Below are 21555 nucleotides of genomic sequence, written 5' to 3'. Positions count from 1 at the left end.
TAAAAACAAAAAACAAAAACCCCTCAAAATATAGATATGGCATGACTCTTTGTTAGGAGGTAGCTTGCCATAAACTTATTTTTAATCCAAGAAACAATTTCATATTGAAGTTCATATTACCAAAGGGAATAGAATTTACATCCCTGAAAAAAATTAAGTTATTCCAGAAAAAAGACCAAGTGTATGAAAAATATACTACTCCCTAAGTATATGTTAATAGTTTATATACTGTTCCATCTTTACATTAAAGTACTGAACCACTAAAACAACAACAACAACAACAAACACTGAAAGTCCGTATGGTATTTTCTCCCAACAACATAGGGTGATATAAGCCTGTAATTCCTTCCTGTAGAAGCAGGACAAAGGCTTGAAGTTTGAGGCTAGTTTACTCTATCTACATCACAGTTTCTAGGCCAACCACAACTATATCTGCAACCTGTCTCACAACTAGCTTTTTTTATCTTTAAGAAAAAAATAAATTAAAAAAAAAAAATCAAAGAGATTTGTTTTTATTTTTTGAATGAGCGTTTTGCCTACATGTACCTAAGTAAGTACATGGAGGCCAGAAGTCAGGATAGTGAATATCCCTAAACAGGAGTTAGAGATGGTTGTGAGCCACCAAGTAGGTGATGGAACAGAACCTGGATCCTCTTAACTACTGATCCATTCCTCCATTTGCAGAGGGGGTTTCTTTATGTTTTGTTTTTAGTATTGAGACAGGAATCATATGGACGAAGATGGTCTCAAACTCATGATCCTCCTGCCTCAGCTTCCTGAGTGCTGCGATTACAGGCTTGTACCACCACCATGCTTGGCTTTAGGTGTTTTTGAAAATTAATGGGCTATGACAAGTCTATATATCTGAGAGCAGCTATCTGCAACATTATACATATTTGTTTCTATTGTTCTTCTGAAACCTGGACACTCTTTTAAGTTATTTGAAGGATCTATTTTTATCAACAGTTTGAAGCCATCTCAAGCCAAGACATGTAAATACGATATAAAGATGGCCAAGTCAGAGTTCCTACATTAAAGAAAAAGAGATGGTGCCTGTAAAGATGACAATGTGTGATGGCTGTGATGCTAGCAGCATCCCAGAAAAAAGGCTCAAAAGGAAACTTTCTGCCAGTAAGTACAACTGTTCAAGATTCTGTCCTAAGACTCCTCCCTAAAGCATTAGTCAGCCAAGTACGGAGTCTGCCAAGAACTCCCAAGCCAGTCATTAGTCCCAGTTGGGTTCCTTTAATTCTGGACATCCTTTTTAAAAATCTTAAAACTCTTTAGAACATACCTTAAGGTTAACTCTTGTACCTCTTACATTTTCTTACAAGGTTGGAGAGACCCCTAAGAATTTTTCAACTACTCTTAAGTAAGCAGGATTTTCTTATATATGCAGACATTAGTGTAACTGTGTCACATTATTGATTTAAGTAAGTTAAATCCTTAGGCTAGGCAAGAATGCTCTGTGGGTAAAATCTATTTCCAGGAAAGCCTAATAGCCTGAATTGAGAATCCAAGTAAAACCCCAGGGTTTTAATCCCAACACTCAAGAGCTAGAAGTAAACAGATCAAGTGGTGTGAGGCCAGCCTGGGCTACATAAGTCAGTTCCGGGACAGACAGGGCTACGGTTACAGACAAAACAAAAAAAAAAAAAAGAAGAAGAAGAAAAAGAAAAGAAAATGAGTATAGGGGAAGGATCTCCAAGAAGTCAGCTGTGATATGACCCAAGACTTCACTCTCAGCCCTTGGAAGGCAGATCTGTTCAGCAACAACCTAGTCTGCATAGCAAGTTCTAGATCAACCAGAGCTCCAAAGAGAAAGGAGAAAATGGACTCTACCGTGTTGTCCTGACTTTCACACACACAAAGGCCACTGAACATGGTGACTCATGTCTTTAGTCATGGTTAGAAGCAGGTGGATCTGAGTGGGTAATCTAGTCTGTTCTACACAGCCAGTTCCTGGCTAGCCAGAGCTAAATAGTGGGACACTATCTCAAAATAAAAACAACAAAAACTTAAAAACCTTTTTTTTCTTTTTGATTTTTGAGACAGGATCTCTCTAAGCAGTGCAGGCTAGTCTTAAACTCAAAGATCAGCCTATCTCTGCCTTTCAAGAGCTGGGATTAAAGATATGTAGCACTATACCCAACAAAAATAGTTTTTAAAAAAGTAGTCCCTTTGGGTTATCTTGCATTAATTCCCCTCCTCCAATTTATTTTCCTTATAGACTTAGTTGTTTCCTTTCCATTTTTAAAAATCATAAGCATACAAAACAACACATTTCATGACATTTTCAAAGGAATCATTGTACTTTGCTAATATTTGCTATTTATTTGTTCCAGTAGTATTGGGGACTAAATTTAGCCACTCAATCCTGACCCACCCTAACTTTAAATGTATCTGGATTCAAGCTTGTAATCCCAGGTATTTCGGAATTAGGAGGATTGAAAGTGGGAGGCCTACCTAAGCTACACAGTAAATTCAAGGCCAACCTAGGCAACTTAAAGAGACTTTACCTCAAAACTAGAAAGGGGCTAAAGAAATAGCTCAGAGAGCACTTGCCTGGCTTACCCAGGGCACTGAGTTCAAACCCCAGTGCTACAAAAACAAATCCCAACCACTCAATCTGCTAAGGCAGTCTCATGCAGCAAAGGGTTGCCTTATATTTGCTACAAAGCCAAGGATAACCTTGAACTCCTATGCTCCTGCCTCTACTTCTGAAGCACTGTCATTCACTACCATTGGGAACTTGTGCAGCTTCTTTTCATAAACAAAATATGGCACTTGTCAAACACAAACTTGACAGTAAAACTCTAAGAATATAATAAATTACATAGTTTGGCTTAATACATTTTAAAAACAAAGTTCTACAAGGCTGGCACTCTACACTACTACTAAAGAGAGAAGGTGAGGAAGGACATTCTGGAGAATTAAAAAAGGAATGAGGTGCTGCTGAAATGACTAAGAACACAGTGCACAGGCCGAACACTTGCATAGCATGCCCAAGCATCACGAAAGCAGTTTCATAGGATTTCAATGTGTGGCTAGTGTGGCCTAACCAGCCAGAGAATCCTGGGTTCATTTATGGAGGGCAGAAAGGTTGGGGAGTGTTCAAAGAGTTGCATACAATGTGGGTTGCTAAAACCTCCAAACTGAAATCACACACAGTAAACAACACAATCTTTCTTAGCATCAAGATGATGGAAGCGAGTGCGTCGTTGGAGCACATCTTTAACCACAGGGCTAGGAAGACAGAGAGAGAAGCAGGTGAATCTGAGTTTGAGGCCAGCCTGGTCTGCAGAGCTCCAAGGACAGCCAGAGCTAGAGAGACAGTGTGTTTGTGTGTGTGTGTTGGTGTGTTAAAGCACCTCATTATCTTTTCTTTCTGAAAATGTCAACCTAGATTTTTTTCTTAAGAACCTAAGCCACACATCAGTGGCTAATTGGTAAGAAAATCCGTGTTAAGCGTGGTGGGGAAAGGCTTTTATCCCAGCACTCGGGAGGCAGAGGCAGGCGGATTCTGAGTTCGAGGCCAGCCTGGTCTACAAAGTGAGCTCCAAGGCAGCCAGGGCTATACAGAGAAACCCTGTCTCGAAAAACCAAAAAAAAAAAAAGAAAATCCGTGTTAGAGTGGGTACGAAAAGGTTACTCCAGCAGTTTATCAAAGGAAGCTTTTAAATGCAAAAGACTTAATGCCAGGATAAATACCCTGTTTAATTTCTTTTCCTGCCTATGGATGCCTTGGAATTTTAGCTTTCTTAGTTGATCTAAACTCCAAAAAAGTATTAAGTCTCTTTGCTAATGTTTACTTAATGCTAAACTCAATACAGGAAGTCAGATACTAAAGAGTAGTTACATTAGGCACAGAAATTTATAAACCATCTGCTGCAAGTGACCCAGGATCCAATTACAACATCAACCCTCACATTTCATCCAACAGTCAAATTACCAGTCCAGTCATGAATAAGTTCATTCTACCCTATTGGCGCATTAGATCGGTTTGCACGATCTCTAGAGAGGGGCTGAACTGTCTTAGCCTAGCCCTAGAGCATCAGGTCCTAAGTGGAGTGCAAAGTTAGCGTCAGGACATTTTAAATAGGAGGCAAACTCCAGCGTCGCCTGTACCATCGCAACCAGCCCATGCTCCCGAATTTATGAGTTTATCACATCACTTGAGATGAGAGTGAAATTAAGTTTCAGTCCCTTTTGAGATTTCTGAGCGCACCAAGTCTGACTGCTATCGTTTCAAGGGGCTGAAAGAGTGCGAATACAGCTGGAGAAAAACTACTTTGGTGCAGGAATTCGTGTCTTTTTCCGCGCACCATTGGGGGCCGCACCGGTCGGGTCCCGCGCGATGCCCTGGCGTGAGTTTGGGGGCGCAGCGGGGCCCGGCGGGGGCGGCGAGCGCGCGTTCCCCCGCCCGCTCGGGCGGCGTCGAGGCGCGAGCAGCTCAGCCAGCCTTGCAGAGGGAGCTCTCGGCAGCTCAGGGGTCCCCTCTGCTCGCAGCCACAGCAGCGCCGCCTGCGACACTCGGCGGCGACGGAGACCGGCAGCGGGGACGATCGGACTACGAGAGACTAGAGAGCACCCCAGCTGCTGGAGAAGCAACGCAGGGAGATCGGGTAGGTTCCGGGACCGGCTGGACTTGAAGATGGGGAGTCTGAGGCGCGTCGGTCGGGACCCGACACCCACACGGTTCCGGGACCTGGCTAAGCGGCCGGCCGAGGGTTCAGAACCCCTAGGCGAAGCAAGCGGCGGCAACCGAGCCTCAGAGGGTCCAGACTCGGTAAGGGGTATCCGTCGCGGGAGGGGCAGAGGGCGGGCCGTGGCCCGAAGATCAGCCGGGCCAAAAGCCGGCCTCGAGGGTAGAGACAAAGGAAGGAAAATGGAGTCGCCGAGCGCGCAGGCCTCTGTCGCCACCGCCGCCAGAGGCCTACCATGTTGGGAGGAGGGAAGCTTAGCGGGCGGGCGGGCGGGCGTGGAGGGGGTTGGCCAGGCCCTGGCGGCGGCGCCGGGCAATGGCGGCGGCCGCGCCGCAGCAGGGACGGTAGAGGGAGACAAACACCCCCCGGCGGCGGCGCTGGCGCTGGCGCCGGGCTGCAGCCAGCGCCGACCGGAGCGGCCCCATCGTGACACCTAGAGGCGGCCCGCGAAACCTCCTCCACCCCGGGCCCCCTTTACCTTCGCGCCACACCCCCCGCGGCGCCCGCTCCGCCGCCGCTCCACCGCTCCGGCCACCTGGCGTCCCCGGCCGGCTCCGCGCGCCCGCACCGGCTGCTGCTGGTCGCCGCTGCCGCCAAAGAAGCAGCTCCGCGCACGGTTTAATCGCTCCACAGGCTCGGACACAAAATGGCGGCGGCGCGGTGCAGTGCGCCTGCGTCGGCGCTGCCGGGGCCGCGGGTGCTGATAAGGGAAGAGTCGGGTGGGGGGGGCCGGCCGGCGGCGACGAGGGCGGGGGAGGAAAGGTGAGGGGAGGGGTTGGCGCAGGGCAGCATGGGAGGCGGCCCCGGGCGCCAACTTTCAAAAGCCGGCGCGATGGCGTCACGGGGATGCGCCGCGAGGCGCGGCGTCACGCCGCACGCGCCCTCCCGCGCCCTCGCCGGGTCGCGCGTGGGCTCTGCCGGCGGCGCGGAGGCGGCCTGGTTCCCATTGGGGTGGGGCTTCCCTGGGCGGAGGCTGGCGGCTTCTGGGCGATCGGGTCTCCGCCTAGTTGCCCTGATTTCCTTAGCTCGCTCATTTTCCCTCCAAGCTGCGAAGGGCGGGAGGACGACGGGGAGCTGAAGTAAGCGCGCGGGGCTGGGGCCGTGGGGGTTGAGGAAGCGCCAGGGTTCTACCCTGCCCGGTCTCCTCCCACCCGGGGTTAGCTCTGCACCCTGTCCCGCCGCCGAGTCAAATGCAGTGAGTTCCCGCACTCTCTCACTTCTCCGACACTTGCCCAGTGCTCAAGATCGACTGCTAGGGGCTTCGCCCGGGGATCTTAGTAGTCTTCCTCCCAAGAAAAGGGCCTTAGAAAACCGAATGTGAAATTAAGAGAATCGGGACAGAGTCACCTCAGTCCGGAGATATAGCAGACCACACCACAGCAGTCGTGTTTAGCTGTATTTGGCACCGTGAACGTCTAAGTTTTTAAGACTGTTCTTTTTATTTCGGTTCCCAGTCGGTGGTACTTAATCCCTTCCCTTTCCCGGGAAGACCCTATTGGCAGGTGTTCTAATCATCTTCTCTCCCCGCCCCCCATAGCCTTGGAATGTGACTCGGGATTGTAGTCCCAGTTCTCTTGCTTTAGCTGTTTGGATAACAAATGCACCTGGCAGCAAGCTTCTGCCCTATTCATATACATCTGGGCTGTGTTGTGGGTATGCTGGTCCATTATCAATAGATATTGTTTATTCCCCCCAAAAGAATCGGAAAGTTAGAAGCATGTAAGATCCCACTGTTCAGATGTCAGTAACTAAGGCAAATGTGTTTAAACATCTTGAGTCCATTCACCCACTGTTGTGGAGCTTCCCTCCATGACTGGACTTAGAGGAAAGATAGAAGAGAAAGTCCAAGATTAGAAAGAGGATAATAGACAAGGAAGTAAACAGAAAGACAAGTCTAGACTGTTGGATTGTAGAATCCAAGACCAGAAGTAAGTTTGAGGCAGGAAGAGAGGTTTCTGGTTTTCAGATGCTGAGAGTTCCGGTACAGTTCAGCCAGAGGCTTAGCTATTGAGTTTATTACCTTGGAGATAGCTGGGAAAGATCATGGTGACTTTAGCTTGACTCATATGGATTAACTGAAGAGGTTAACCTGAGTAGAATGGGTTAAAAAGTAAACAGGAGAGTAAGGAAATAGAGACAGTGCATGAAGGCAGCCTGAGTTCTGCTGTGGGTAGAGCAGACATTGGGGAATAGGTGCAGAAGGATGTGAGGTCAGGGGGGAGTTTTGTTCTGTCTCCCTTTGGGCGGTATGAATCCAACCCAAAGCCATGGTCTCTGCCCTTGAGCATCATCTCAACTCTGGGGATGTTTTAAAAGGTGGTAGAGGGGGTCAAGTGGTGATGGCTTACACATTTAATCCTAACACTTGGGAGATAGAGGCAGCCAGATCACTTTGAGTTTAAAGCCAGCCTGTTCTACAGAGTTACTTATAGCCAGTGCTACACAGAGAAACCCGTCACACACACACACACACACACACACACACACACACACACACACACAACCTAACTAAAAGAGATGATATTGCCAGACAATGGTGGCACATGCCTTTAATCTCAGCACTTGGGAGGCAGAGGCAGGAGGATTTCTGAGTTCGAGGCCAGCCTGGTCTACAGCATGAGTTCGAGGACAGCCAAGGATATACAGAGAAACCCTGTCTCAAAAAAAAAAAAAAAAAAAAAAAAAAAAAAAGGATGCTATTATTCCCAAGCATTTTTATGAACTATCAGAAGTGATGCAGGGAAAGGGAAGCTTGCTTGACCTTAAAAGACTGAAATTGGCGGGAGGATGTATGAGAACCAGGAGAAATGGCCTTGGAAAGGAAGGCCCCATTGATTATAAGGGTAACGAGGTGAAGGGGTATGCAGGGGTGTGCAAATGTAGGAGGGAAGAAACCTGAGTTAGTAGGACAGCCCTGCTGGGATAGGGTGCCCATTTAAGGCTTGTGATCATTAGTGTAAAGTTAAACCAGATGACCCAGTCTGTGTTTTTTCTCCAGTAGCATTCAGCTTTTAAAGTATGTGTGTTTTTTATCTATAGAGTGTTTTGCCTACATATGTGTGTCTGTGTACCACGTGTATGCAGTGCCCATGGAGGCCAGAAGAGGGGAGGTACATCCCTTGGAACTGGAGTTAACAGAATGTGATAATCCACCATGTGGATGCTAACCCTAGGTCCTCTGGAAGAGCAGCCAGTGCTACTAACCATCAAGCCACTTTTCTGGTCTGCATTCAGCTTCTTGAAATACAGACATGAAAAAAGGGATAGTTTGGTTTCTCAATATCTGGACACCAAGTTTTTCACTCTTAGCCCTAGTTACTTGCTGTATATTAAATACTGTTTTTTAAATGTGTGAAATATTTGAAACTTTACCTCAGATCACCTTGAAAGTAATTTACAATAATAGCTGATGTGTGGGCAAATAAAGGCATTGTCTTTGGAAAGAAGGGAGAAAAAAAATAAAAACACTTCAGCTGTAGTTACTATGTATGACCTCTGAGGTATCAGAAGCCAGGAATAGGGTCCAAGTAACCTTAGGACTGCTTTCTGGAAAACAAAAAAACCTCTGTGCTGTTCTATCAGCTGAGAAAATGCTGAAAACACATAGGAAAGAACTAAAGGATGTTTTCTTTCCTATAGGAAATCCTGATGTCTTAAAGGAAAGCCAAACCAAAGAACAAGCCGTTTCAAGCTAGAAAGAGACAGGCTGAGAGGGAAGACACACATGATGGGGACAGGATAATAAGAGTAGAGTCTAAGGAGTACAGCTCAGTAGCAGACTGCCTCACATGTTTGACGCCCTGGATTTAATCCTCAGAACCGAAAAATAAGAGCAGATTTGTTGGACTGGAGAGATGGCTCAGTGGTTAAGAGCACTGTTTTTCCAAAGGTCCTGAGTTCAATTCCCAGCAACTACATGGTGGCTCACAACCATCTGTAATGGGATCTGATGCCCTCTTTTGGTGTATCTGAAGACAGCTACAAAAAAAAAAGCAGATTTGTTTCCTGAAGTACTAACCACAATCATCCTATGCAAAAAAATGATAAAGAAAACTGGGTATTATTTATGTATTTATTAATTGGGAGTAAGCATGCTTATGTGTGGAGGTCAAAGGACAACTTGCAGAAGTAAATTCTTTTTACCTTGTAGGTCCTGAGGATGGAACTTAAGTTATCAGGTTTGGTGGCAAATACCTTTACCAGCTAAGCCATCTTGCCAGCCCCTGTGTTTTATTTTTATGAATAATTGGGGTTTGGGGGTATTTTGTTTTGTTTTGTGATAGGGTCTTGCTATATAACCCTGGCTGGCCTTTTACCCACTTTTTAGCCCAATGTGGCCTCAATTTGAATTTATAGTCATCCCTCATATATTTCCTTCTGGGATTACAGGCATGAGCCACCATTCCTGACTTGTAAAGGATAGTTTTAGAATATTCTAGAATGTGATATAGACTAGAAAAAATATATATGTTTAGTATCGTTAGGTTGTCATTTAGGAAGAATTATAAGGATGCCCCCTTACTTTTTGTTTTGTTTTGTTTTGTTTTTTGTTTTGTTTTTCGAGACAGGGTTTCTCTGTATAGCCCTGGCTGTCCTAGAACTCACTTTGTAGACCAGGCTGGCCTCAAACTCAGAAATCCGCCTGCCTCTGCCTCTGCCTCCCGAGTGCTGGGATTAAAGGCGTGTGCCACGACGCCCGGCTGCCCCCTTACTTTAAAAGAAATTATACAAGCAAGCACTCTTACCTGGTGAGTCATTTCACCATTATCCCCTACACACACATATACCCTTTTTTTTTTTTTTTTTTTTTGTAAATGTAAGGAAGGGGGAATTTATTGTGATGACTTAGAGTCTGTAGTCCAGTTAACCCACCAATGGGCAGCTGAGGGTAGGAACTCCAAGAATCTAGTAGTTGCTCAGTTCCACGAAGCTAGTTGTTTAAGCTAGACTTCTGTAGAAGTAAGTTCAACAGATGTGCTGGCAAGTAAGTGTAAGCAGGCAAAGAAGAGGTAATCTTCCTTCTTCCAGTGACCCGATAGAGGCCTCCAGCAGAAGGTGTGTACCACCAAGTCTGGATCTGGGACTTGTTTTGTTCCATGCAATCCTTGAACTCAGTTGCCTCAGTCTCCTGAGATTAAAGGCGTGTACGACCTTGCCTGGGCCTAAGCTTTTCATGTCCACTATGCCTCAAGATCTCCATGTCAAGATCCAGGTCAGAAACTTGTGTCTTCTGGCCTCAAGATCTGGATCACAAGAGTACCCTCCAATTCTGGATTGTAGTTCATTCCAGATATAGTCAAGTTGACAACCAGGAATAGCCACCACAAGAGTCCTTCCCAAGGACTTTCACCTAGGTTTGTAGTCCATGGAGATTGGTCAGAACCTTTTAGCAGATAGCTGCCCAGTTTAGTATATGGTTTTAGTGATGTCACCATATTTTAGAACCTGTCCCTCAGCCTCTTTGGTGGGAGCAGATTCCTAAGAATAATTTCAAATTCTTAAGGGTTGGGCACCTGAACATGACAGATAAGCAAAATGCCAATCTGTCAAATGGTGTCCATGATGACGAAAGGGGTGTCATTGTAACTCCATGGTAGAATAATTTATCTAACTTGTGTGAGGATTTCAGGTGGATCTGTAGTGACACCAAAAAAATAAAGTTGGTGTTGTAGCCAAGTGTGGTGGTACACACCTGTAATCCCAGCATTTGAGAGGTTGAGGCAGAAGAATCATGAATTGGAAGCCAATCTGAGCTGTATAGCAAGACCTTGTCTTAAGAAGGAGGAGGGGGAAGTTTATGCCAGAAAATCACCAGATGAAAGGGCAATGTGTTAACAATAGACAAAAGGCTTTACTTTGGTATAAGACAGTGATTGTCAACCTTCCGAGTTCTCACACCCTTTAATACAGTTCCACTTGTGGTGACCCCTAACCATAAAATATTTTTTTGTTGCTACTTGGTGACTGTAACTTTCCTGCTGCTGTGAACTGTAATGTAAATGTTTTTTCCAGTGGTCTTGGGTGATCCCTGGGAAAGGACCTTTTGACCTCCCCCCCAGAGGACACACAGATCTAGAGAACCACTAGTATTAGGCCTAAGGATACATGTGAATTTTCTGTTGTCTTTGTATCTATTGAGAACATGTATGGGATATAACATGATCCATCTAGTTTATTAGATTCTCTCATATTCCCTCTCCCCTTCTCCCCCCTCCCTTGCTCCCTCTCCTTGGGCACACTAGGATGCTAGAACAGCATGGGGCCTCTGAACTATGCCTTCAGCTCCAGTCAAGCACATCTTTATTGAATACCCATTCCCTTGCAGCTCCCTGTTTTGAGCACTGGATTCAAGAAGTGCTTGTCAGCCAGGCATGGTGGTGCATGCCTTTAATCCCAGCACTTGGGAGGCAGAGGCAGGCGGATTTCTGAGTTCGAGGCCAGCCTGGTCTACAAAGTGAGTTAGTTCCAGGACAGCCAGGGCTACACAGAGAGACCCTGTCTCGAAAAACAAAAAACAAAACAAAACAAAAAGTTTAAATGTAAAAGATGCAACAACTGGGTCTGGAGAGATGGCTCAGCAGTTAAGAGCACCTGCTGTTCATTCAGAGGACCTGGGTTGGTTCCCAGAACCCACATGGCAGATTGCAACTGTCTGTAACTCCAGTGCCAGGGTATCTGACACCCTTTTCTGGCCTATGAGGGCACCAGGAATGTATATGGTAGCTACAGACACCCATACATAGACACACACACACAAAGAAAACTTTAAAAAGGGAAGAAATGGATTCACAGTAAAAAAAAAAAAAAAAAAAAAAGAGTTAAAAAAAAAAGAATCATTCTCGTAGCATCTCACTTCAGCTGGATGTGAAAGGCTGCAAAGGTATTAATAGGTGAACAACAGCTTGTAAGGTAAAGAGCATCTAAAGGCATAAGGACATAAAGGTATATAAATTGTGTTTGAGGGCAGTGGGTCAGCCCAGCAGATGTGAAGCTGAACCTCATAAAGCATTTGGATCCCTCTCAGTGTCCATGTGCATCAACTGTAAAGACATCATCTCCTGCCTGAACAATGATACCTCCTCAACAATGTCTTCCCTTATCAGCATCATCTCCTGCCCAGACCCCAGCATCATCAGCATCAGCATCATCTCCTGCCCAGACCCCAGCATCATCAGCATCAGCATCATCTCCTGCCCAGACCCCAGCAGTGTCTTCCCTTGTCAATGTCTTCTTTCTTTGGACCCCTGTTCCTTTATCCCTCAGTTGAAATGGTCGCCCTTTCAAGTACCCAAAACCCATGCTTGGGAAGTAGGTTAATTCTGGTTTTTGCTCTCTTCTGCATTTTTCAAGCATTGATTGTTTAGCTTTCTGTAATGCATCACATCTGCTTACAAAACACCTTAGCGACTGCCTTTCCAAACGTTCTGGGACTTCAGGTGTACCCCACCATGCTTAACCTAGTTTTATCTTAAATTGAGATGAACTAGGTATAGTGCTTTATACCTGTAATGCCAGTACTCGGGAGGCTCAGGCAGGAGGATTGTGAGTTTGAGACCATTCTGGTCAATACTGTGAGTTCCAGAACAGGCTGGAGGTCTTGTTTCAAAAGAAACAGAAAAGAAAAAAGAAAGAAGTTACTTATTCAAAACCAGAACGAAACACATGTGCTTCACCACACTTTTCTCGGTGTTCTTGTTCTGGCTGCTCTGGGTTCCTCCCTCCTCCATTAGACCTCTGATAACATTTCTTTCATCATCTTTTCCTTTTCTTATTTCTCTTCCCTTTGTACATTTGGGTTTAACCTGTGCCCTTGAGCACATTAGGCAGGTGCTTTACCGTTGAGCTATATCTCTGACTCTCTTTTGTTTTTTATTTGAAGTCAGGATTTTACTAAGTTGCTGGCCTTAAATTCACTCTCTAACCCAGGCTGGCCTTAAACTTTTCAGGCTTTGGAGTAGCTAAGATTATAGGCCTCTGCCAGCAGGCCTAATTTCAGACACTATCCCTCCTCTGCCTTCCCTTTCCACATCCCCTCCTTTTTTTTTTTTCTTTTTCTTTTTTTTTTTTTCCCCGAGTCAGGGTTTCTCTGTATTCTCTGTATAGCCCTGGCTGTCCTGGAAATCACTTTGTAGACCAGGCTGGTCTTGAACTCAGAAATCCACCTGCCTCTGCCTCCCAAGTGCTGGGATTAAAGGCATGCACCACCATGCCCAGCCCCTCCTTTCTTTCTTTGTCTCCACATCCCACCTGATTTTGAAGTCCTAGGCTCAAATTATCCTTCTCCTCCAGCCTGCTGAGTGCTAGGGTTACAGTTGTGCACTGTGGCTAGGTGCTCAGCATTTCTGCTTCTGTAGCAGCCCTCTAGAGAGGATGCTTTGCCTCCAAAGCTGCCTAGTAAAGAGAAGGGAGGAGATACCTCTGCCAAGAACTAAGCCCAGTACCTTGTGCCTGGTAAGCACTGAACCCCCACACTCCTAATTCCATGTGATTTGTTTAGAAGGGACAAAAAGATTTCTGACCTGAAAGCTAGCTGAACAGTAACTACTGCTTCACCTAAAAGGAAAAGCTGTCGTCAAGACTCATCAGACATGAGCAGAAGTACTTTTAACCTCTGAGCCATATAGAAAGGGCTTTAATGATGAAAATATCATGCAACCTTGGCAGACAGCAGAGATATTTGAGGCTATGATGTGCCAACTTCATGCCCTAGACAGATAATGCTGAAGGAGACAGGTGATGTGCTGAATTTTCAGGCTTTTCTCCACTAAACCTGTGGTACTTTCATCCTCAAAATGTTAGATGTTGCATTCTAGATAAGTGTAAACATAAATTGGGAAATTGAATATACGAAGCCCAGAGCTTGTAGGAATATATGTCCAGGGCTGGTGAGATGGCTCAGTGGGTAAGAGCACCACCCAACTGCTCTTCCGAAGGTCCAGAGTTCAAATCCCAGCAACCACATGGTGGCTCACAACCATCCACAACAAGATCCTCTTCTGGAGTGTCTGAAGACAGCTACAGTGTACTTACATATATTAATAAATAAATCTTTTTAAAAAAAAGGAATATATGTCCAAAGACATTTCTGTTATTGTGTTTAGAAACTGAATTCCACAATCTGGCCTGGAACTCATATGAAATCCTTCTGCCTCCGTCTCCCAAGTGCTAGGATTGCAGGTATGAGTTACCTCTCCTGGCCTTGTAAGACATTTCTTTTAAAAAAAAAAATGTGTGTATATGTTGTGTGTGTGTGATATGTATAGCTTATATTTATTTTAGTTACATATATGCCTGTGCCTGTGCAAAACAATGGGGGGGGTCAAGGGTAACTGGAAGGAGCAGGTTCTTTCTTCCCACCATGTGGTCTACAGGGATCCAACTCGTGTTGCCAAGCTTGTACATCTCATGCCTTTACCCACTAAGTAATCCCAAGAGTCTCAAAGACATTTCTTGACAACCTTCTGTGTCTCTGGCTTTAGGTACCAGAGGTAAAGGGGATACATAGCTAGGCACCATAGCACATACCTATAGTTCCAGCATTCAGGAAGTGGAAGCTGGAAGATGGCAGCTTCAAGGTCAACTTGGGCTATATAATATAATGAAGGCTTGCTTGAAACAAACCAACAAAAACAAGGAAATGCAGGCTGATCAGAGAGTAATTGCTAGGCTCTGTGGCAGACTCGCTGAATTGTCGGATATCTCTTAGAACCAGGTAAGTTGGTCTGATTCCATTTGTGAAAAAATATACAGGATAAGCAAATCTGTAGGGGCAGAAAATAGATTTCTAAATGTCTAGGCCTATGCAGGGGCTGGTGGGATAATAGCTAAAGGGGAGAAACATTCTTTTGTGGGTAGATAAAAATATTGTAAAAGTTTGGCCATTTGTTACAAAACTGAATTTATCCAAAGCCATTAGGTTAGATGCTTTATTACAATACTGGGGATTGAACCGAGGGTTTTGTTTGTGCTAGGCAAACACTCTACCAATAAGCTACATTCCGAGTCTGCCCACTCTCTCTTTTTTTTAACTTTATTTTGAGATTTGTTCTTGCTAAGTTACCCAAGATGGCCCCCTTGAGCTCACTTTATAGCCCAAGCAGTCTTGGAATTTGCAGTGCTTCTGCCTCAGGCCCCCAAGTAGCTGACATTAGACCCTTGTAGTATCAGGCATAACTGAGTTGTAGGCTTTATTGTTTAATTTTAAAAATTTGGTGGCTTCTTTTATTTTGTTTGAGACAGGGTCTCACTATGTAGCTGACTGTCCTAGAACTCACTTCTATAGACCAGGCTGTCCTGAGAACTCAGAGATCTGCCTGCTTCTGCCTCACAAGTGCTAAGATTAATGGTGCATGCACCAGACCCAGCTAAAAAATTGTTTTGTGGGGCTAGAGAGATGGTTCAGTGGTCAAGAGCACTGACTGCTCTTCCAGAGGTCTTGAGTTCAATTCCCAGAACCCACATGATGGCTCACAACCATCTCTAATGGAATCTGATGCCCTCCTCAGGTGTGTCTGAAGATAGCAACAATGTACTCATATAAAATAAATAAATAAACCTTAAAAAATATTCTGGAACAGAATCTCAAGTAGTCTGTGTTGACCTTAAACTTACTGTGTAGCTGAGGATGTCTTTGAACTCCTGATCCTCCTGCCCTAGCCTCTTAAGTGCTGTGATTATAAGCTTTATCACCATGTCTAGGAGACTGTACACTTTAAGTGGTTGAACCACATAGTATGTGAGTTGCAAATAAAGCATTGTTTAAGAAGGAGGTTGGGTGGGAAGTGAGAGCTCAGGGGTAGAGCACTTGGCTAGCAAACCCTAGGTTCAATCCACAGCACTCAGGAGGCACAGGTAGGTGGATCTCTATGAGTTCAAGGCCAGTCTAATCTACAACGCAATTTCTAGGACAAAATGAAAAGAGTAAAAGACTCTATTGGTCATCCTCAGACTTGTGTGGTGCCAGCTGCTTAGTAGACTCATCAGGGTAATTATGCATACACCAGAGATAATTATGCATACACCAGAGGTTACAAAGGAAATAAGCAATTGCAGTGAGCTGTGATTAATACAATAGAGTGGCAGTATAGGCCAAACAGGCCCCAAGATCACAGTGTTGCCCAGGCTGGTTTTGAATCACAGCAATCCTTTTATTACAAGCATTTGCTGATATAACCCAGTGAAGTTACAACGCCTAAAGAAAAGTATGTCTAAGTTGAAGGTTTTTAGGGGGTTGGCTTGAGCAAGGCTATGTAAGGGTGAAAATAATAGACCACAGGAGGAGTGATTCCAGCCTCAGGTGTAGACAAGCCCTGCAAGATAGCTCAGTGAAGCTCCAGGGCAGAGCAAGTAGTTCCAGTGGAAATGAGGATCCAGACTGGAATAGACAGACACAAAGGGCTCGTGAGCCAGGGTAAGTGGGCTGGGCTTTTCTCCCTAAAGGAAAGAAGGCTTGTAGTGGTAGACATGAGTTTTAGAAATCTTTGTGCATCGTGGAGAATAGATAGATCCAAGTAGTGCAAAGTAGGCTTTGGGCTGTTGAATTTGAAATGCTTTGGCTGCTCAAAAGGAGACATCCAGTCTGTAGTTGGAGTCAGAGAAGTGAAGTAAAAACTGAGTCACTGCCGGGCAGTGGTGGCGCATGCCTTTAATCCCAGCACTTGGGAGGCAGAGACAGGCAGATTTCTGAGTTCAAGGCCAGCCTGGTCTACAGTGTGAGTTCCAGGACAGTCAGGGCTATACAGAGAAACCCTGTCTCGAAAAACCAAAAAAAACCCCAAAAACAAAAAACTGAGTCACTGACATTAGCCTCAGCATATACATGGAGTCACGTGTTTCAAGAGTAGAACTCTGTGGAGTGACATTTAAGGGGTGCCTGAGGAGGACGAAAAGGTCAGAGAAGTGAACTAGGAACATAGATTGTTATTAGCTATAGCAAAGCAGCTGCTTAATCAGCTATCCTAAGTCAGCGTGTGCTGTATGTCCATATGCCTGGAATGTAACATAAAAGTCAGTGTTTACCGTATGTCCATATGCCTGGAATGTAGCATACATTCAGAGGCAGCTGGTCCTTGAATGTTAGCATCAACTTTAGACTATGGCTGTCACTGCAGGCCACTGACTGCCTGATTTTCTAAATGATACTTTGTGCTTCCTTAACTTTCAGAAGAGGAGGTGGAGTCTTTCCAGTCTCACCTTCTCATATTACCCACATCCAGAAAAGCTCAGCCCAGCCAGCATCCATGCCCAGAGCCAGCCTGCCTGCCTGCCTGCCTGCCTGCCTGTCTGTCTGTCTGTCTTTCTCTCTCTCTCTCTCTCTCTCTCTCTCTCTCTCTTTCTTTTTTTCTTTCTTAGACTTGTGTGTATGAGCATTTTGGCTGCATGTATGTAAGTGCCTAGAGATAGTTGTGATATTGGGAACTGAACCCAGTCCCTCTGCAAGAACAGTAAGTGCTCTTTACTGCTGAGCTGCCTCTCCAGTCCCCCAGGAGCCTTGGGGATGGGCATTCTGCATAGTACACTGCTTTCTGAGGGGATGGAGAGAAAGCAGAGAACATCTCATGTGCTGGTACTCAGCAAGTTGTGCCCACATACCAGACTCAGGATCGTACAAGGAAGGCACCCCCGCTCTGTGGGGGAGACAAAGAAGCAGTCCTCTTCCCATGTGCCAGCCCATCTGCTTCCTTGCCTGCATAAACATGCTTTTTCTTCTTTTTGGTCATGCAGCTTTGAATTCATGAGAAAGAAGAGTGTGAAACAAGAAGCAAAGATCGGGTTGGAAGAGGGCAAGAGGAAAGGGGGGGATGGAAGGAAACCCTGCAGCCACCAACACAATAAACACAATAAACTGTATCCTGACCACCTCAGCCTCTTCTTCTTCTTCTTCTTTTTTTCCAGTGTGCACATGTCAATTTCCTCCATGCAGAATTCTGAAGATGATAGCCAGGACATGGTAATGACCTAGGTGGCCTTAAATAATGAGACTCATGTTATAGAGACCTTTAATACCCATGACTCCTGATAGCATCGTAAATCTACCGCTTCCTGGGGCAGCGGTCCTGAATGTGAGCAGAAAGAACAAATGTCTCTCCAGCAGCCTAAGAAGTAAAAGGGTTCCGGGGCAGCTAGCTGAGCCCTTTGTATGCCTTCCACAATCTGACAGACAAGACCTACACTTGGGCTAAGAGACCAGCCAGCTGGACTTCAGGTCATGAGCTGAGGAGAGGTCAAGTGGTTGGTTGTCCTGCACCAAGTCCGGGAAGTCTTGAAGGACAAAGGCCTGAGGATCCCCCTGACCCTGATAGATCCTCACCTGGCTGTGCTCAAATTCTAGCTCCTATCCACCCTGGTCTCAACATTTCTCAGCTGGGACAGAAAGCCCAAGCTCTGGCCTTAGGACCCTCCTTGTAGAAGACAGAGAGAGGGGTCTTGATCTTTCTGTTTTGAAGAGCAAGATTTTCGGTGACAGCCAGAATTGAGCTCATTTCCCCATCCTATATTTCTTGCCAGGCACTGTCCTACGATGTTGTTCTGGTCCAGTCACTGCCTTCACTTTCCTAAGACCTGCTCAGCCAGGGTTTGACTCCACTTTTCCAACACTCTGAGCATTCCTGACCCACCAGTGGGCCGATTCTGTGGCTTCAGGCCTGCAGATGGTTCTGAGACTGCCTCAGAACTGACTAGCTATAGGCGGCATTGGTGTGGTCTGTCACCTAATTGTTTTATCTATCCCATTTCACTCCAGCTGACCATCCAAAAGCTGAACTGCCCTACCCTGCCCTGCTATGCCGGTATTTAAGTGCTGTCTGCCGGCCCTACCCCCACAGACCATAGTGAACCGCCAGCAGCCACTCACAGGTGTTTCCTGTTGCTGTTTCTTTTGCTCAGCATGGCCTCCCCAGCAGGTGGTGAGGGCACAGGCACAAACCTCTTCACAGCAGTTCTAAAGCACTGGGGTAAGGCTCCCCAGGGATCTGGGTCACCCCACCCCCACCTCATCTAGGCAACTGTTGACATCTAATTGGTTCTTCCGGAGTGCTCCCCATTTCATTTCCCCATGACAGCTTTGTGCACACAATGTCATACTGCTGTGTGCTATCACCTTAAGTATTGGGACAGCAGAATGGGCTCAAGCTGGGGAGCCCTTCCGCATGTCCAATCTCCTGGATACTAGAAATTGTGGTAGGCGAATGGAGGGTCCATTTTTCTAGCCATGGGTGTGGAACTCCCTCAGGACCTTCTTTGCAAAGTCCTGCCATGCCACCCTCAAGTTCCTCCCGAAGGTCTCCTAACCTGGGATAACAAACTCCTGTGCTGGAGGCAGGGAAGCCCCGTCTTGTGAGTCCTACTTCCTCAACACAGGTCTGCCGGCTGGGAGGGGACACAGAGTTCACAGGTTTGTTATTACAGGGAAGGAGGTGCCTCAGGGAGGGAAAGACCTTGCAGTCTTGGTTCACAGGGCAGCCATCCGGGTCTCCTATTTCCCAGGCGCAGGCTCCTCCCCTCAGCAAGGATTTCACACCTCTCCCCACAACCTAAAGTTGCTTCTTGAGGTCCACTGCAGGAAGGAAGCTGCCTGGTCAGAAGGGTGCAGAGAGAAGCCTGTCCACTGATGCAGTTCTGCTGCCCCCTGGTGGCGACAGCTCAGGCACTTCTTGCGGCGTACTCCTTGCTCTCTAGCCACAGCTGCCCTAGCATAATCAGTTAGGACCTTGTCTGGGCCAGCTGCAGAGCTTAGATGCACTCGGGCTATAGTTCCTGGTCTCAGCTGCAGGCTCAGCCTGCTCAGCAGTGCTAGTTCCCTTCTGTCTCTCTTCTCCAAGCCCAGCCCTGGACTCTGGGCTTCCTTCCACCAGGATTTCCAGGGCAAGCGCTCATGTGGTTGTCACAGCGGGGGTGTGGACACAACAGGGCCAGGAAGAACACATCAGAAGGCGTTGGAGCAGAGGTTCGGGAGTGCACCAAGCCATGTAGGAAACACAGTTTGCTTTTTTTTCTTTTATTTTCTGTAAAACTCTGTAAATAAAATACAAACCCAAGGGATGTGATGAGGCAAGGCAAGCTGACCAAATGGCCAGGCCTCCGACACTGTGTGTGGCAAAGACTGTGCAGAACCGCGGCTGGGAGGCACTTCATTTCAGGCATTCTGCCAACCCCAGTGGTAACAAAAGAATATATTAGATTTTCATTGATAGGAATTTGTGGGGAGAGGTGACTGGAACCAGCCTTCACCCTCCCTGCCAGTGCCTGATGAGCCCTGAAAACAAGGGAAGGGACACTGGGAGCCGGCAATTAAGAGTTCAGAATGCTGTGCTGGCCATGCTGCTGGGCCCAAAGATGCAGGGCAGAGCATCCAGGGACTCCTCTAGCTGTCGATGAGCAGACTGTCCTTCCTCCCCTGTAATGTCCAAATATAAGGTCAAGAGTGGCCCAGGCATCTTCCAGGCCTCCCCATACCTGGCATCCCCTCACCCTACCCCCAATAGCCAAGATGTTCCCAAATCCCCTTAACTCGTGGTGTCTCCCACTTCCCAGCCTCACCGCACTGCTGCAGGCTCTGCCGGGCGGCTTCCCTCACAGCTTCTGTGTCTGTTTGGCACAAGTACACCAGGGGCTCAATGCCCTCAGGAGCCTATCAGCAAACAGAATATGGAGGCAGGTTCAGTCTAACAAGTAGAAACAGCCCTGAAGTGAAAGCGTTTGAGGCAGGTCGGCAGGGACTCACCTTGATACAGCCCAAAGCCAGGCATCCGGCCACTCGAGTCTGCACGTCCCCATCTTCCAGCTGGTCCAGGAAGCACAAGAGAGCCTGGGAATGGGTAGAATGGGCAGACGTAGACACCAGGAGCCCACAACCCTAACCTCACCCCAGGAAAATCCTGCCAAACTCACCCTTTCCCGGAAGACAGGACCAAGTGACAGGCTCCGAAGCTGAGTGCTGACAGCAGCCATGACTTTGTTGTTGCCGTGGACCAGCAGGGAGCTAAGAGCCCGAAGCCCATCCTTTCGCAGGCGCCCCTCCGGTGCTAACCTTAGGGCTTTCAGCACAACGGCCTGGTCATCAGAGTTCAGGTTCTGTACTAGTAACACTGAAAGAAGTAGTTGGGGAGGGTGCTTTGTTCTCACCTTTCATCATTTACACCCTCAGGACCACCCACGGCACGAGTATTCTGTGGCCAGGGCCACCGCCTCACCCTCCTCTGCAGTCTCTGTCACATAGGCATCCATGGAGGGGCTGTCCAAGGCTTCTACATAACTCCAGAATTGGAAGATGGTGAACTGCTCCCCCGGGCCTGGTTGGGGCCTCCTGGGCAGCTTCTGTCCCAGGGCATCTTCCAGGAACTTCACACACACTGCAAAAGACAGTACCACAGCCTGAGCTGGAATAGTCCCAGGCCTCTAAGGGGGAAGACAATGCCCCTGTCTAGCTCATGCCCAGGGACTCCTTGGCCACCCTCTGGAGGGTCCCCGGTCTAGCTCATGCCCAGGGACTCCTTGGCCACACTCTGGAGGACACGGATTCTCTTCAGTGCTCAATTTGTCAGTCAGTACGGGCTGATGAGGACTTCCCTAAGGGAGCTGAGATGGAAGGAAGGGGCAGGTAGGTAGGCAGCCCACTCACTCACCAGCCTCGGCTAAGCCTGGCTGGCGCAGGGAAAGACGGGCACCGTACTGGCTGCAGAAGGTGAGGAGCACCCGCTCCACAGAGCAGATGAAGGGGCTGAGTCCCTCTGTACACTGGTCCCAAAAGGTCAGGAAGCCGGGCCGAGAGGCGGAGAACTGTACCACTGTGAAGGACGGGAAGAAGTATCAGCAACCGAGCGAACCAGGCAGGGGGAGCAGGCGGGTCCAG

General features: G+C 47.0%; 2 protein-coding genes and 1 long non-coding RNA gene across 18 annotated transcripts in view; 1 reads left to right on the top strand and 2 right to left on the bottom strand.

The window, feature by feature from the left end:
- The window catches only part of Ctcf (CCCTC-binding factor), a 46449-nt gene extending 41018 nt beyond the window's left edge, over positions 1-5431 (bottom strand). For 4 of the 9 annotated variants that reach the window (XM_030243280.1, XM_006530646.4, XM_030243282.1 and 1 more), the window contains exon 1: positions 5185-5431. The gene's annotated coding sequence lies outside the window, so the exon portion shown is untranslated. Of the gene's footprint in view, positions 1-4325; positions 5120-5184 lie in introns of those variants that run through there. The other 5 variants (NM_181322.3, NM_001358924.1, XM_030243283.1 and 2 more) reach the window with 4 other exon arrangements.
- On the top strand, positions 4431-17569 carry Gm5914 (predicted gene 5914). Of its 2 annotated transcripts, none has more exons than NR_151742.1 (2): positions 4431-4625; positions 17430-17569. It is a non-coding gene; the product is annotated as a predicted gene 5914 (long non-coding RNA). The 2 variants fall into 2 exon arrangements; NR_151743.1 differs by having other exon boundaries at positions 4555-4789.
- Positions 17570-19685: 2116 nt separating this feature from the next.
- Ripor1 (RHO family interacting cell polarization regulator 1) overlaps positions 19686-21555 on the bottom strand; it is a 28133-nt gene continuing 26263 nt past the window's right edge. For 6 of the 7 annotated variants that reach the window (XM_011248531.3, XM_006531462.4, XM_006531461.4 and 3 more), the window contains 6 exons: positions 21329-21490; positions 20897-21055; positions 20595-20791; positions 20428-20511; positions 20244-20334; positions 19686-20100 (listed from right to left, as the gene is read on the bottom strand). In XM_011248531.3, coding sequence (XP_011246833.1) covers positions 20003-20100; positions 20244-20334; positions 20428-20511; positions 20595-20791; positions 20897-21055; positions 21329-21490 — 791 coding nt within the window. In that variant the 3' untranslated portion in view covers positions 19686-20002. The remainder of the gene's footprint in view (positions 20101-20243; positions 20335-20427; positions 20512-20594; positions 20792-20896; positions 21056-21328; positions 21491-21555) is intronic. The other variant, XM_011248532.3, reaches the window with a different exon arrangement.

The sequence above is a fragment of the Mus musculus genome, chromosome 8 (assembly GCF_000001635.26).
Source record: "Mus musculus strain C57BL/6J chromosome 8, GRCm38.p6 C57BL/6J".
Taxonomy (NCBI): Eukaryota; Metazoa; Chordata; class Mammalia; order Rodentia; family Muridae; genus Mus; species Mus musculus.
Note: the sequence above shows the minus strand (reverse complement) of the source record. Positions and strands in the feature narration are given on the sequence as shown.